Raw genomic sequence first — 13,583 nt, 5'->3', positions numbered from 1 at the left:
CTGAATGACCTAGGGAATGAAGGCCAGGAACCACCTGAGCAAGGTCTTTGGGTAGGGAGGAACGGGTGATGTGATGAGGGATAGCCATGCCATGATTCATCACCTCTCCACTCAGGGCCTCTCCTGAAGCTCCCTTCCCACTTATGACCCAGCTTTTACCGCAGACCTCCCCCCTGCACCCCCACTCCAGAGTGTGCCAGGCTGGTGGTCAGGTCAGTGCTATTCCCTCAAAGCCATCCTCACTGCCCTTATGGTGAGGGCAATGCCACATGAAACATGGTGTGGTTTAGGGGCTTGGGGCTTGAGTGACAGAAGGGAGCAGAGGCTCCTTTTGTGCCCCCCCCTACCCCACGTAGGAAGGAGCTTTTGGGGCATCTGGGCTTCTCTTGCTCTTCCCTCCACAAGACACCAGCTTCCACCAGGGACAATGAATGGATAGATTCACATATGGCCTGGAACGAGGACCCAGAACATTTCTTACAGATTCCACTGATCCAGAACCAGGCCTCAGGGTCCAGAACATTTTTTTACAGATTCCCCTATTTGGGGGATACGACTAAAAGACTTTGTTTGATTTCCTTGAAAATCTAGGCTTCATAAGGGAGCCCACTAACTAAAACTCTGCTTCCTTTAGCAGAAGGTAAGCACCAGCCTTAAAATCCTCACCCGGCCAAGCGTTCCTGAGAAGTGATGTGGGTGTTTCTTAGGAGACCTGGGGTTGGGGGTGCTGACAGCAGCTGCTCCTGATGCCCTCGTCCTTTGCTCTCCTTCTTCCTCACTTCCCGAGGATTTACAAGGGACTCCCCAAAGGACGGGGAGGTGAAATGTGTATCAAGGGTGTACTGTGCACAAGGTGCTTTATGTGGCCTGTGGCACCTGATTTTCCCACAGATCTTGTGAGGTAACATTATTCCCATTTTGCAGATGGGGACACTGAAGATTAGAAAGTTGAGGCCCCAGAGAAAGAGATGGCCCACTCAAAATAAGACACTTTAGAGCATTTCATAAAGGAATACATGCCAAGTGTGGCCAGGGTGTGAAATGCCCCCAAAGGCTGGAGTGGTGTCCCCTGGATGTGACCACACTGGGCCCTCAGGGTCAAGGAGGGGAACAGTTGCTGGAATCTGGCGGGAGAAAACCCGCGTGGAGAGGGTGGCTTATAAGGGTCTGTGACATTTGGTGGAAGGACACAGGCAGCCCAGGGTGGACCCTGAAGACAGGACCTGGGGGAATAAATACTCCAACCTCCCTGTCTTCGGTCCTCCCACCTCCTGCCGGGCTCATCCCCAGTGGCCAACGCCGCGAGCCAGAGTGCAGGGTGAGCAGCGGCCGCCAAGAATAGGGGTGGCAAACACCAGACGCCCTTGCAGGGAGCCCAGACCAGCCAAACTGCAATCGTCCAGGCTCTTGTCACCTTCCCAGGCTGTTCCCCATCTTGCAGAGGGATATTCCACTGAGCCATAGAGACCCAGGATCCAGCCTGGCTGCCTGGTGACCACGGATTTACGGAGCACTTGGCTCTGTGTTCTTGTTCAACAGGCACAGAACGCTGAGAACACCGCAGCCCCATGCCGGTTAATATCTCTGCTCTCCTCTTGCCCCGGTGCCTGATTCTCCAACCTGTAGAGGGTGAGCCTCCCGTGAGGTCCCAGCCAGACCCTCCCAGGAAATCCACCCCTGCCTTTGGGCTGCTGCCCGGCAGCCCTGAGCTGTGCCAAGATGAACCAGGGAGATCTGATTGATGAGAAGGTAGATGAGGGGGTTCCCCGAGGAGAATAATTTAATTTTATGGGTTAGGAATGCGGGGATGGGGCAGGGAGGGGGGGGGCTTGGGCCCTAAACTCAGCAAGCGGCCTGGCTGCAGGCGTCCAGGCGCAGCCCGGAGCATGTGTAACTCATTACCTCTGCGAGCCTCCCATTTGCGGCCGCAGGATGACGCTGGAGCGTGGTGGAGTGTCTGAGGCCGTGGGGTAAGCACGACTACAGTATTTTTCTGACACTAACACCTCTCTCTGGCCCTCAGGAAGGGCCGTGGAGGAGCCAGGCCCACACCCAGCCCTCCGCCTCCTCCGCCTCCTCCGCCTCCTGGCGCCAGACGGGAGAGGCCTACAGCTACACAGGCGAGAGAAGCAAGGCAGCACCGGGGAAGGTGAGAGGGGAGAGGAGGGAGGGGAGGGGGGAGAGGGGGAAGCAGGTCCAGCTGCCCCCCCCCCCCCCGTTTGGTGTTCAGAGGGAGGTGGAAGTGGTCATCGAGGTCACAGGAGGCTGGGCTGGAGGACACTGAAGGTCGCATTCTGCGATTAGCCCTTTCATGTAATTCTAGCAACACAGCTAGAAGCGATGCTATTCCCCCTGGTGGCACAGAGGGGAGGCCGGCCCACCCTTGGGGCCTTCCCTACAACAGGGGGGCTCCCAACGAGGTGCTGACAGCTCAGACCCAAGGGAGGAGGCAGGGTCCTGAGACATGGCCTGAGGAGAGGTGCAGAGAATGGAGAGGTCCCAAAGACCAACACAGAGGAGGGTGTGAGGGCGTGAGCCTTGAAGGATGTATGGGTGCACCATGTAGGAGCTGGGCCAGATGGGCCCTTATGAAGGGGACAGGGGAGCCTAGGGCAGGTAACAGCCCCCTCCCCACCCTCCTCACTTGCTACGTGGAAAGAAGGGCAGGGATAAAGGCAGGGTGGAGGGAAAGAGAAGACAAGTTAGGAGAGGAGAGGAGAGGAGGGGGGGCGGTTTCAGTGCATCAGCCCTGAAATAACCAGTTTACGCCCTAATGTCTTTAAAGTCCCACCCACATTAAAGTCTGAGTCACACCTTAATATCTGGGCTGCATTTTTGCAACTTTGCTTCCCCAGATCCCAGTAACCCCAGGGCCAAGAGGAGCCACCGCCTCTCCTCCCCATCTTTCCTTCAAGGGGGAAACCCTGGAAGGGATTTGGAGCGCCTGCAAGGCCTACCAGACATTACTGTTTAAATCTACTCTAGGCCCCTGCGCGGTTCAGGCCTCCCTCCGTTTCCCCATCTCTGTCCACCCTCTGCCTTCCCAGCAACCTCCCTCTCCCCCACCGCCCTTCCTCTCCCTCTCCGGTTACACTCTCCAGAGATGAGGATCAAAGAGCAAAATCCTGGAGAAACAGATCAAATCTGGCTTGAATTTCCCCAAGTCAGAGCTCACTGGTTTCGTCTTAGAAATGAAAGGGAAGGGGGAAAAAGTCAAACCAGAAATCCACGAGCTCAGGTGGCTCATTTCATCTGAACACTCCAGTCTCTCTGGGTCCCTCATGCCCCCACCACCCTGTGCCTGGAGGGCTGGTCATTGAAGAGTGGGGAAGACCCAGACAACGTGGAAATCAGGCTTCAAATGCATTTGTTTTGCCTCTTTGAGCTTTCAAGGACCCCAATGTCCAATCATTCATTCGTTCATTCATTCATTCCTGCAATAAATAGTGAGAACCTACTGTGTGCCAGGCTTGAGAGACTTCAGTGAACAAAACAGAGGTACCTGCCCTTGTCCAGCCTATAGTCTTCCCACAAGGAACAGACAGTAAATGATAAGCATAGTACATAAGAATGATATAGTGTGTTACGGGAAAAAGGAAATAGTGAAGCAGGGAAAGGGGCTGAAGGTGCAGGGGGACAGGAAGCCTAATGGGGAAAGTGATATTTGAGCAAACGCTAGAAGGAGGTAGAACAAGCTTCTCAGCAGCAGAGGCCCCAGGTGACCCTGTGCTCCCAGGGTCAAGGTGAAGGTCGGCAGCCTCCTTGGCCATGGTCAGCACCTGGGTTATCACTCGCACTGAGGCGGGATGCTTTGTAGACTTTGCTCAAGGTAGCACTCAGATTTTCAAAGGACCACACCCTGAATGCAATGACCAGGTCTGTTTCTACACACAGAATTTTAGAACTGGACAGAACCTCTCCTGTCTGCCCCCATTTGGCAGATGAAGACACTGAGGCCCAGAAAAGGATGTGACCCAGTCAGGCGGCCTCAACCCCACATCTTTCAACCTCTGTCCACACCTCATGGGGTGCCAGGCCTTAGGTGACCCCTGAGGACTCTTGGAGCAGAGCTCAAAAGCTGTCCTCTGGTCACATCTCCTCACAGCTGGGGGGGCCTGGAAAGCACAGTGGCTGAGATTACTGTTATTTTCAGCCCTTCTGGTCCAAACGATCTTTTTAAGTCTGGGGTTCAGAAAAAGGGAGAACAAGATGGGGGAGGAGGGTGCGATGGCCTGGTGATACTTCTCACTCCAGGCCTCTCCCTGCCCTTTCCTTCCCTTATCGGCCCCCTAGGCCAGCTCCACTGGTCTTCCAGCCTCCCCCACAGCGCTGTACTCCAGTTCTCTCTTGCCAAGCCAGTCCTCTTTCCCAAGGGGCTGGTAGGGAGAGGACAGGATCAACAACATGAAAGCCAGCCTGACCTTTGCTGATGGGGAAGTGCTGAGCACTGGCCAGTGATCTGGCTCTCCCAGGTGGCAGTAACCTAACAGAAACGCTGGCCTGGCTTGGTGTGACCCAGCTGGTGATGCCTTTTCCCACCCTACTCTGACAAAATTGTGTTCAGTCTTTAAAGCCTTTCCAGAAAGGCTTCTCCTGACTTCAGTATATTCGTGCCTACTTGTCCACAGACCTCCATGGATGCCTGAAACCATGGGTAGTAACGAACCCTACACGTCCTACCTTTTTTTCCTATACATACATACCAGGCTAAAATTTAATTTATACATTAGGCACAGTAAGAGATTAACAAGAATAAGTAATAATAGACATACAGAAAAACCTTGCTTTGGAAGCATAATTTGTTCCAGAAACATGCTTGTAATCCAAAGTACTTGTATATCAAAGTGAATTTCAAGAACCATTGGCTCAGTGTGATCATGTGACATTCGGCATCACGTACTACTCGTATCGCAAGACACAGTTTGTTTATCGAGTTAAAATGTACTAGACACGCGTGCTCATCTTGCATAATATGTGCAGAATAAGTTACTCACCATCCAAGGTTTTACTGTATTTAGATAAATAACAATGCATTCTAATATGAGTTATGTGAATGTGGTCTCTTTCTCTCTCAAAACATCTTACTGTCCTGTCCTCACCCTCCTTCTTGTGATGTGAGGTGATACAATGGCTCTGTGATGAGATGAAGCAAGAAGAATGACCCAGGCAGTGCAATGTGGTGTTAGGCTACGACTGACTTTCTGATAATAGGTCAGAAGGAGGATCATCTGTTTCCAGACCACAGCCTGCTGCAGGTAACAAACCATGGAATGCAAAACCACGGATAAGAGGGGACTACCGAACTCACATGTATTCTTGCCTGCTTTATGTTACGTGTAATTGTCCCAAGCCGATCCCTTCCACTGAGATCACAGCGCTCTGAGGGCAAGGATGGTTTAATTTCTCTTTGGAGCATCCTTGGCACCCAACCCGTAGGTTGACACATCACAGGTCTTCAAAATATGTTCGTTGACTGGAATTTAAAGGAAGAGCTACAATGGTGAGCAAGTTAGTACGGCAGGGTGAGGGAGGTTAGTGGTCAGGAGCCCACATCTTGGCTCTTCTCCCTGGGGAGACTGTCCCCAATCCCTGCCTCTCTGAGTTGCCCAATTTCCCTCCTGGCATTCAGCACCTTGTGGGAGGAAAGACACGGTTAGAGTATGAGGGGGAGGCATTTCCCTTTTTGAGTAATTTTGAGACAAAGGCAGCTAAGCAGAGTAGAGAGAAAACACAGCGCTTGAGAAAAGCCTTGAATAAAGGGCTGCATGGTAGTGAATTTCTGTCAGCTTGACTGGTCATGGGTGCCAGGTGGAACATCATTTCTGGGTGTTTCTAGATGAGATCAGCATTTGAATTGGTGGACTCAGTAAAGCAGATTGCCCTCCCCAGGAGGAGGGGGCCTCATCTAGTCAGTTGAGGGCCTGAATAGAGCAAAAGGCAGGGGAATTTGCTTTTTGCTTCCTGCCTGCCTGCACAGTTAGGACATAGCATCTCATCTTCTCCAGCCCTCAAAGACCATTGGCTCCTCTGGTTCTTGGGCCTTCTGACTCAGACTGAATTATACCACCCACTTTCCTGGGTCTCTAGCCTGAAGACGTAGATGGTGGGACTCCTCAGCCTCCAGAATCATGTAAGCCAATTCCTCACAATAAATCTCTTTACATATGTATATATCCCACTGGTTCCTTTTCTCTGCAGAACTCAATTTCTGCCTGTCTCTGCTTAATTGGCCATCAGTCGTTATGAGACTCTTCGGTAAACTTCTATTCATCTTTGATGTGGGGACAGTGCTCTCCTCGCCTATGCTCACTGCAAACCAGAGTATATTCACTCACGTAGCAAGCATTTATTAAGCACCCACTAAGTGTCAAGCTCTGGCCTGGACACACAGGATTCAGTCTGTTGACAAGGTGCTCTGGGCTCCTTTGGAGGAAGCATCAGTTGAATTCCCAGTTTTAGCAAATAACCAGTTCCCAAAGGTGCAGAGCCCTCTGGGTCACTGGGATAGAGAACTCCTTCCTGTGGCATGGGCTGGGGTCTCAGACCCAGGGGAAGGATAAGCACCTTGAAGAGGTATGTTCTCTCCTCGCAAATGCTTCGGGAAATGGATTGGAGGCTCCTCACCTGAGAGGGTCTGGGCTCATTGGTTCAGACGCCTTTGCCTGATCCCAGCCTCATTCATTCAGAGGAGAGGAAGGCAGAGAGGCAGAAAGGCCTGTCCTGGGAGTCAGGTGACTCGGTTTTGGAACAACTCTATGCCTGATGAGCTGTAGGATCCTTAATACCTTCTCAGCCTCCACTAGCTCATCTGTGAGATGGATATGCATCTTGCAGGCCACTCAGATTTGTTGAGATGCATGAATAAGACATTTCAAAATGTGAAGTTCACATAGGAAGTATTCGACAGGAGGTCACCACTGCCCTGGGGAAATACCAAGGTTGGGTGGGGAGGCAGGGCAGGGCTTGCACCGCAAGACCGAGCCAGGGGCACTCACCGTCCTCACACAGGTTCAACTTGGACAGGCTCCTGCCGTCAAAGGGCTCCTCAAAGATGGAGCCGGTGTCACGGTCGCTCACAGTGTGCAGGTACATGGCTTTGTTCTCCATCCTGACCTGCAGCAGCAGCAGCAGGAAAGACAGCAAGGGGAGAGGAGAGGGAGAAAGGAGGCAGGGGAGAGAGAGAATAAACTATAGGTGGATCCAGAAACAAACGCACAGAACGAGGTGCCCATGCCCATGGCCCGAGCCTGAACACTGAGAGCCTCTCCTTGATGGATGCCATCTACCAGGTTCTCAGGATCCTGAGTCCCCTCCCAACTTCCTCAGCACTTGGGAAGGCCAAGGCCCTTTGGACCTTTCTGATTACGGGATCTGTCCCTTTCAGTAGCTCCTGGTTGGGGCCAGAGCCTGAGCCAGAGGGACACTGAGGGCTGTGTTTTGTGGGGCCTGGAGGCGCCGACCCTCCTGAGGCAAATGGAGTGGTTTCCGAGACTCTGGATCTTTAGGCTCCTGCTCTGTGTTGGAAATGTGCTAACTGGGCAGGCATGTTCCAAAGGGGCTGAGAGCAGTGAGGCCATGGCAAGGATTCACCTCCCACCCGAGCCGGAGGGGTAGGAGGCCTCGGAGGGGTAGGAGGGGGGTGGAGTCCCCCAAACACTAAGACCTGGGCAGCCTTAGACCAGGGAGGGCCTGGTGTCTGCATGGCCTGCTGGGGCTTTGGGTCTCCTCCATGGTGTTTCAGGAATGTACCCATGTACTTGGGAAAATGGTATACTATTTGAAGGAAACCAGCGCCACTTACATAAGTGTGTACAAGACAATCCCATTTTGTAATATATACACATATCCCCGGGTACGTGACCGGAAAGATTATATTTGGAGATGTTCCGGGTTGATCCGGGTAAGACATATAATCAGAAGACTCTGGTGGGGATCGTGGGGATGTTGTGCTTATTTTTGTTTGCTGGATATTCTGGGTTTTCTACAATGTGTTTGCATTCTTTGTGTAATAGGAAGAATCTACTTTTTGAGCCAGACCACTTCTTGGTATTCTTTCTCTGATATAGATGCTCAGTGATTTTACAAATTACTTTCTACTTTCAACTCCCTTCCAGCCATCAGTGTAGCTTGACCTTTGGCCCTGATGCTTTTTGACTATCTGGATATTGAACGCCCCCCAAAATCCACTTTTAAAGAGCAAATTCTTTGGACGATAAAAGACCCGGGGAGGATGGAGGGGTCCCAGGCCCGGCATGGAGCAAACTCAACCCTGAGGCCCAGATAGCCAGGGGTTTACCACCTGGGAGGAGATGATGGGGGCCTGGCAGGTGGGCGGGGGGGAGTGGGGGGGCGGGTGGTGCTGGGAACAGTGACTGCTGACTGAAGGGAGCAGCCAATCAGTTCCTCTCCCGAGGCACAGTGGGAAAAGAGGCATTAGCATGTCTCAGTAAATAGGGATAATGAAAGAGGAGCCTAGCTGAACCGCTCTGGCAGGCAGAGCAAAACATAACCCCCTTATTTTCATGGCTTGACCTATGTCTCCAGAGACCTCTGACTTCAGGGCTGAGAAGAGGTCAGAACTGACCAGGTTCCATACAACTGTCCTTCTGATGGCCTGGAAGGATGGACAGGGGCTTCCATTCTTATTCCTTCTAGTAATGAGAATACCACATGCCCTGCACACAGGCATGCCCTGCACACACATGCATGCAAGCACGCATAGTCAGGGTGTTCACGGTCTCTGTGGGCCTTTCTTCCAGCCTGCGGGAGAGGGGAGCCCACAGCTCTGCCAGGATCTCTTCTCCCTGCCCCGGGGAGCCCCTAAACCGCTCCCACCCAGCTTCTCTATGCTGCAGTCATGTCCGGTTTGCTAGCTCCCAACACCCATGCTCCATCCAAGTCCTCCACCCACCATGGACCTCTAGGTGGGGCCCCCGAGCAACGCCACCGCTGCTAAGCTGCAGGGGACCCTCCCTTGTTTCATAAGTGCTAAGTGCAGCACCCCTCCTACTGGCCTCGATCCTTGGGAGCTGCAAAGCAGGAGGCCAGTGTCTCTTCTGCAAGCGATAATCCTCTCTCTGCCAAAGGCAACAGGCGCTGCTGCCCAGAGATCACACAGAGCTTGATGGGGCACTGCCATGCTGGCAGTGGGGGTGTGGCGATGAGCTTGGGCCAGGTTAGCCCTGTCTTCATTTCCACCTTCCCCTCTGCCGATCAGTTCCTGGACCAGAGCTGGAATGCATGGCTTGTTATCTGGAATGTGTCTATAGGGCGGCCCCTCCTCTCTCCCCTCCACAGCCCTGGGCTGGTGGAGCAGAAGCCCTGGGGAGCCTGTTGAGAAGAGGGGCTGGGGCAGAGCAGAGGCCAGATGTGAGTGAGATGAGATTAGAAACGCTCAGCCAGCTTTGCTAATGTTTGTTACTTGGGAATGAAACCTAAGAATGTTCTGTCTGCCCCAGGTTTTATTTTGAGCTATTTTTCTTTCTTGGGAAAAGGGGGCAGGAATTTGCACCCTTTGGTCATTTGATCTCAGAGCCTTGGGGGCCAAGTTTGTGCTCTCGAGCAAGGTGCAACTCACTGCCAACTGTGGTGACCACAGAGATGACAGACATCCCTTGCGTGCACACACACCCATGAGTTACAGACCATTTGCCATCTGGGATCTCTCTGCCCCACCAGGACCACAGTGGGGAAGGTAGTATCAGTCTGTTGTTCCCATTTTAAAGATAAGCCAATCTGGGCAATCTTGCCAAAGAGGCAAGAACCAATGATGTCAGAGGAGGGTGAGGCACCAGGGCACTGACCCAGCGACAAGGCTGCTTCGTCCAGGAAGCATGTATCCGTCCCTTTTGGCAGCCACCTTTAGGGTCCCAGACCAGGGAGCGCAGAGGGTCAGTGGAGGCCCTGGGACCAAGGAGAGGCTATAAGAGCTAGCAGGGAGGGGACCGGGACCATGGAAATATGGGCAGGGTGTGGACACCAAAGTGGCATTTGGATAAAGCCCAAGGAGCCTGTTTCAAGTCCAAGAGTGGGGCCTTCCTCTCCCAGGGACAGGAAATCTCACCAGCCTTTTAGGGATGTTAGAGCTACATGTTAGGATGCTACATGTTAGAGCTGAAGCACTCAGACACCCCTAGCTCCAACCGAGGCAGCTCCATACAGGCCTGTGAGGGGTGGGGAGCTCAGAGGACACAGGGTTCTATCCTGGAGCCACTTCCTACTCCTCAGGAACCTGGCCCAATCAGCTGAGCTTGTTCAACCTCAGGCCATCACCTCTGTGAAGTGGAGAAGCACATCCACCAGCCACTCAGTTATTTCAGGCCGGGGTGGGGGGGATGGTGCACACGGAGGGCTTTCCGAGCAAGGGCGCACAGGGAGTCGGCGGTGGAGTCTTGTGAGAAACCACCCCCACCCCCGGCATCTTCTGATCCCTCCAAGCAGTTAGGTGGGGGTGGGGGGCATCTTCAGGTTCCTGAGGCTTCCCTCCTGCCTGGCCGGGCTCGGGAATAATGCTCTTTTGGGTCCCCTTTGCAGTAAGCAATCGTGAATATGAAATCCGGACCCTTACTCTCAAGTCACTCTCTGGGCAGCAGAAGGACTCAATTAATTCTTGCTGCTGCTGCAAGTGGCATAAGCTTCACTTGTGGCTGCAAATACAGTGTCCCTGGGTCCCGGCATCTAACTCTGCAGGGTTCGCATCTCCTCCTTGAATCATACAGCTTTAAACTCATCAAAACCAAGTAAAAAAAACCCCATGAATACGACCCTGTCCTCTAACTGTACTTAGTTAACCTAAATCATAACCTGAAGCTGGAAAGGTGCAGGGGCACCTGGCCGGCTCATTGGGTTAAACATCGGACTTTGGCTCAGGTCGTGATCTTGTGGTGTGTGAGTTGGTGTGTGAGTTCAAGCCCCGCAGGCAGGCTGACAGCTTGGAGCCTGCTTCAGATTCTGTGCCTCCCTCTTTCTCTCTGCCCCTCCCCTGCTTGTGCTCTCTCTCTCTCTCTCTCTCTCTCAAAAATAAATAAACTTAAAATTTTTTTTTTTACTACATGTTTTAAAAAGCTGGAAAGGTGCAGATGTTTTATAGACAAGCTCTCCCTTCGTTCATCCCCCCACTGGACGCATGTGCCCACGCACATGCACTTCACACGTGTAGAGGGACAGTCACCTGTGCCATCTGCTCCCAGAATAGGCTCTTGAGCTGCGGCATGAGCCAGGTAGAGTGGCCATGAAGGCAAAAGCTTCCCCAAACGCGGCCTCACGCCAGCGGACCCCCGCGGGCCCACAGCGTGGAGGCCCTTCCCAGCTGGTGCTGCAACTCAGTGCTCCGCATCCGAGATGCCCAAACGCAGAGCCCTGCTCCCTCTGCCGCATCCGTGTCCCCCAGCCGCCGTTGGGACGCTGTGCTCAGGTGCCAGGACAAAGTTAGTGCCAAGACTCACCTGAGTGCACCCAGTGAGGCCACAGAAGAGCCCGTCTCCTCAGTTTCCGGCATTCACCATGGTGGCCGATGGGCTGGCTGCTGTCACCGCACGGAGACCCAGGCAGTCCCGCAGAGCTTGTCCCCACAGCCAGCCAAAGCCAGACGGAGTCATAGAAGGAGGCTGCCCCGGTGCTCAGTGACTTGCCCCGGTGCTCAGTGACTTGTCTCAGGGGTCCCTTCTCTGGGAGGCTCAGGTTCAGGAGGCAGCACTCAACCTTGTGCCTGATTCAGGGCCTGTGGCTGGGGAGTCCCTGTCTTGGTGTCTCGCCTCAGTCAGCCACAGGCAGCGCTCGGGAGATGTTCTGTGAAGGCACCCGCAGCTCTGCTAGATACTGAAGGAGATGTGAACTGCAGCTGCTCTGGCGGCCAGTCTTTATAAAGTTCTTGGAGCAATTGCCGAAGCTCCCCTGGGGTCTGGAACTCGTCCCCCCTCTGGTGGCCAATCTCAGCATTACAGCCTCCCGGTTCTCCCCATTAGTCCAGAGCAGTGACATCAGCCTTGTCTTGGGACACCGCACACCTAGCCTAAAACCCTGCTCAAATAATTTTTGGAAAGCTTCTACAGGAATGGAAGCTAGACCTGGCTCATGAGCCACACCAGAAACCAGTCTGAGGAACTTATTTATAGGACAGAATTGGCATTGTTCAATTCATTCACCAAACTTGGCTTAGAATTAATTTACGTGTTTTTCTGAAGTCACATCCACTCCCAGAGGACACAGATTAGCCACACTGGAGATATTCAGAAGAGTGTTCTGTGACCGCTGAAGGAACTTTCCAAAGACAGTCTCAATGCAGCCCTGTAACAAAGCCATCATTTATGGAGCATTGACATTGCATAAGGTCCAGGGAACGCAAGAATGAGTAAGACGGGCTCCCTGTCCTCAAGGGGGTTGCAATCCAGGATGAGAGGTGCACTCAGGCACAAATAACTGTCAACCTAAGTGTGACCTAAAACATTTTTAAAAAGGCGATCTTGCCAAAATGTTAAGAGAGTAATTATATTCAGATTGGGGTGGTGATGGGGAAAGGCATCAGGGACATTCCAAAAATAGTTTGAGCCATGGCTGACCTCTCCATTTACAAGTACACACCCCCCCCACCCCTGCCCTGAGGATAGAGCTCTGAAGGTAATGTTCATGAATACATCCCAATGTATTGGTTAAAAATTCAGTCTCGGGACGCCTGGGTGGCTCAGTCGATTAAATGTCCAACTTCAGCTCAGGTCATGATCTCCCGGTTCGTGAGTTTGAGCCCCACGTCGGGGTCTGTGCTGACAACTCAGAGCCTGGAGCCTGCTTCGGATTCTGTGTCTCCTTCTCTCTCTGCCCCTCTCCCACTTAGGCTCTGTCTCTCAAAAATAAATATTAAAAAAAAATTCAGTCTCAATACTGGAGGGTCAGACCTCATACATGAGAACAAAGTGCCAGGGCTCAGCATTCCCCATAGTGCAGTTGCCAACCCACGACTGAATCTGAAAGGTCTTAGTCATTTTCAGTGACTGAACCTCCTGGCCATCTCTGGGAAGCAGCTCCAATATGAGGCTCCATTTTACAGAGGGAAAAAACAGTAGTAGTAATAAAAAATAATATAATAAGAGCAAAGGGGAGGTGAGATGGAGGAGGGGGGAGAGGAAAGAGGGAGGGGGGAGGTAGGGGGAGAGGCAGGAGGCAGAGGAAAAACACTTTAGAGTATATACCATGTGCTAGGCACTTCTGAGTGCTTTTCATATATTAACTCATTTAACATTAAATGAGATAGGTCCTGTTATTATTCCCACTTCTAGAGACAGAGGAACTCAGTGACTTGTCCAAGGTCAAGCAGCCTGTAAGTGGCAGAGCTACATTCCACCCTAGGCAATATGACTCTACAATTTGTGCCCTGCCATGCCCTATACTACCTCTCGTGAAAAAGTGGTCTTTAATCACCCATCGATTCACCAACATGTCCAGGAATACAATCGTAAAAAGAGCCAGAAATGTGCTCAACATGTTCTGTCCAGGGATCTTTGCTGCGAGATGTGTTTATTAGCAAGAAATACCAGCACGTTAGTAAGACCCTGGCGATGTCTTCCTTTACCTAAAACAAAGAGCAGTTG

The 13,583-nt window shown here is 52.4% G+C and overlaps 1 protein-coding gene across 3 annotated transcripts in view; it reads right to left on the bottom strand.

The window, feature by feature from the left end:
* SCARA5 (scavenger receptor class A member 5) overlaps positions 1-11,634 on the bottom strand; it is a 125,621-nt gene extending 113,987 nt beyond the window's left edge. For all 3 annotated transcript variants that reach the window (XM_049632395.1, XM_049632396.1, XM_049632397.1), the window contains exons 1-2: positions 11,445-11,634; positions 6,996-7,113 (exon numbers count right to left, since the gene is read on the bottom strand). In XM_049632395.1, the coding sequence (XP_049488352.1) occupies positions 6,996-7,107 (112 nt within the window). In that variant the 5' untranslated portion in view covers positions 7,108-7,113; positions 11,445-11,634. The remainder of the gene's footprint in view (positions 1-6,995; positions 7,114-11,444) is intronic.
* Positions 11,635-13,583: the final 1,949 nt, after the last annotated feature.

This window comes from Panthera uncia, chromosome B1 (assembly GCF_023721935.1).
Source record: "Panthera uncia isolate 11264 chromosome B1, Puncia_PCG_1.0, whole genome shotgun sequence".
NCBI lineage: Eukaryota > Metazoa > Chordata > Mammalia > Carnivora > Felidae > Panthera > Panthera uncia.
This window is presented reverse-complemented; position numbering and strand designations above follow the sequence as displayed.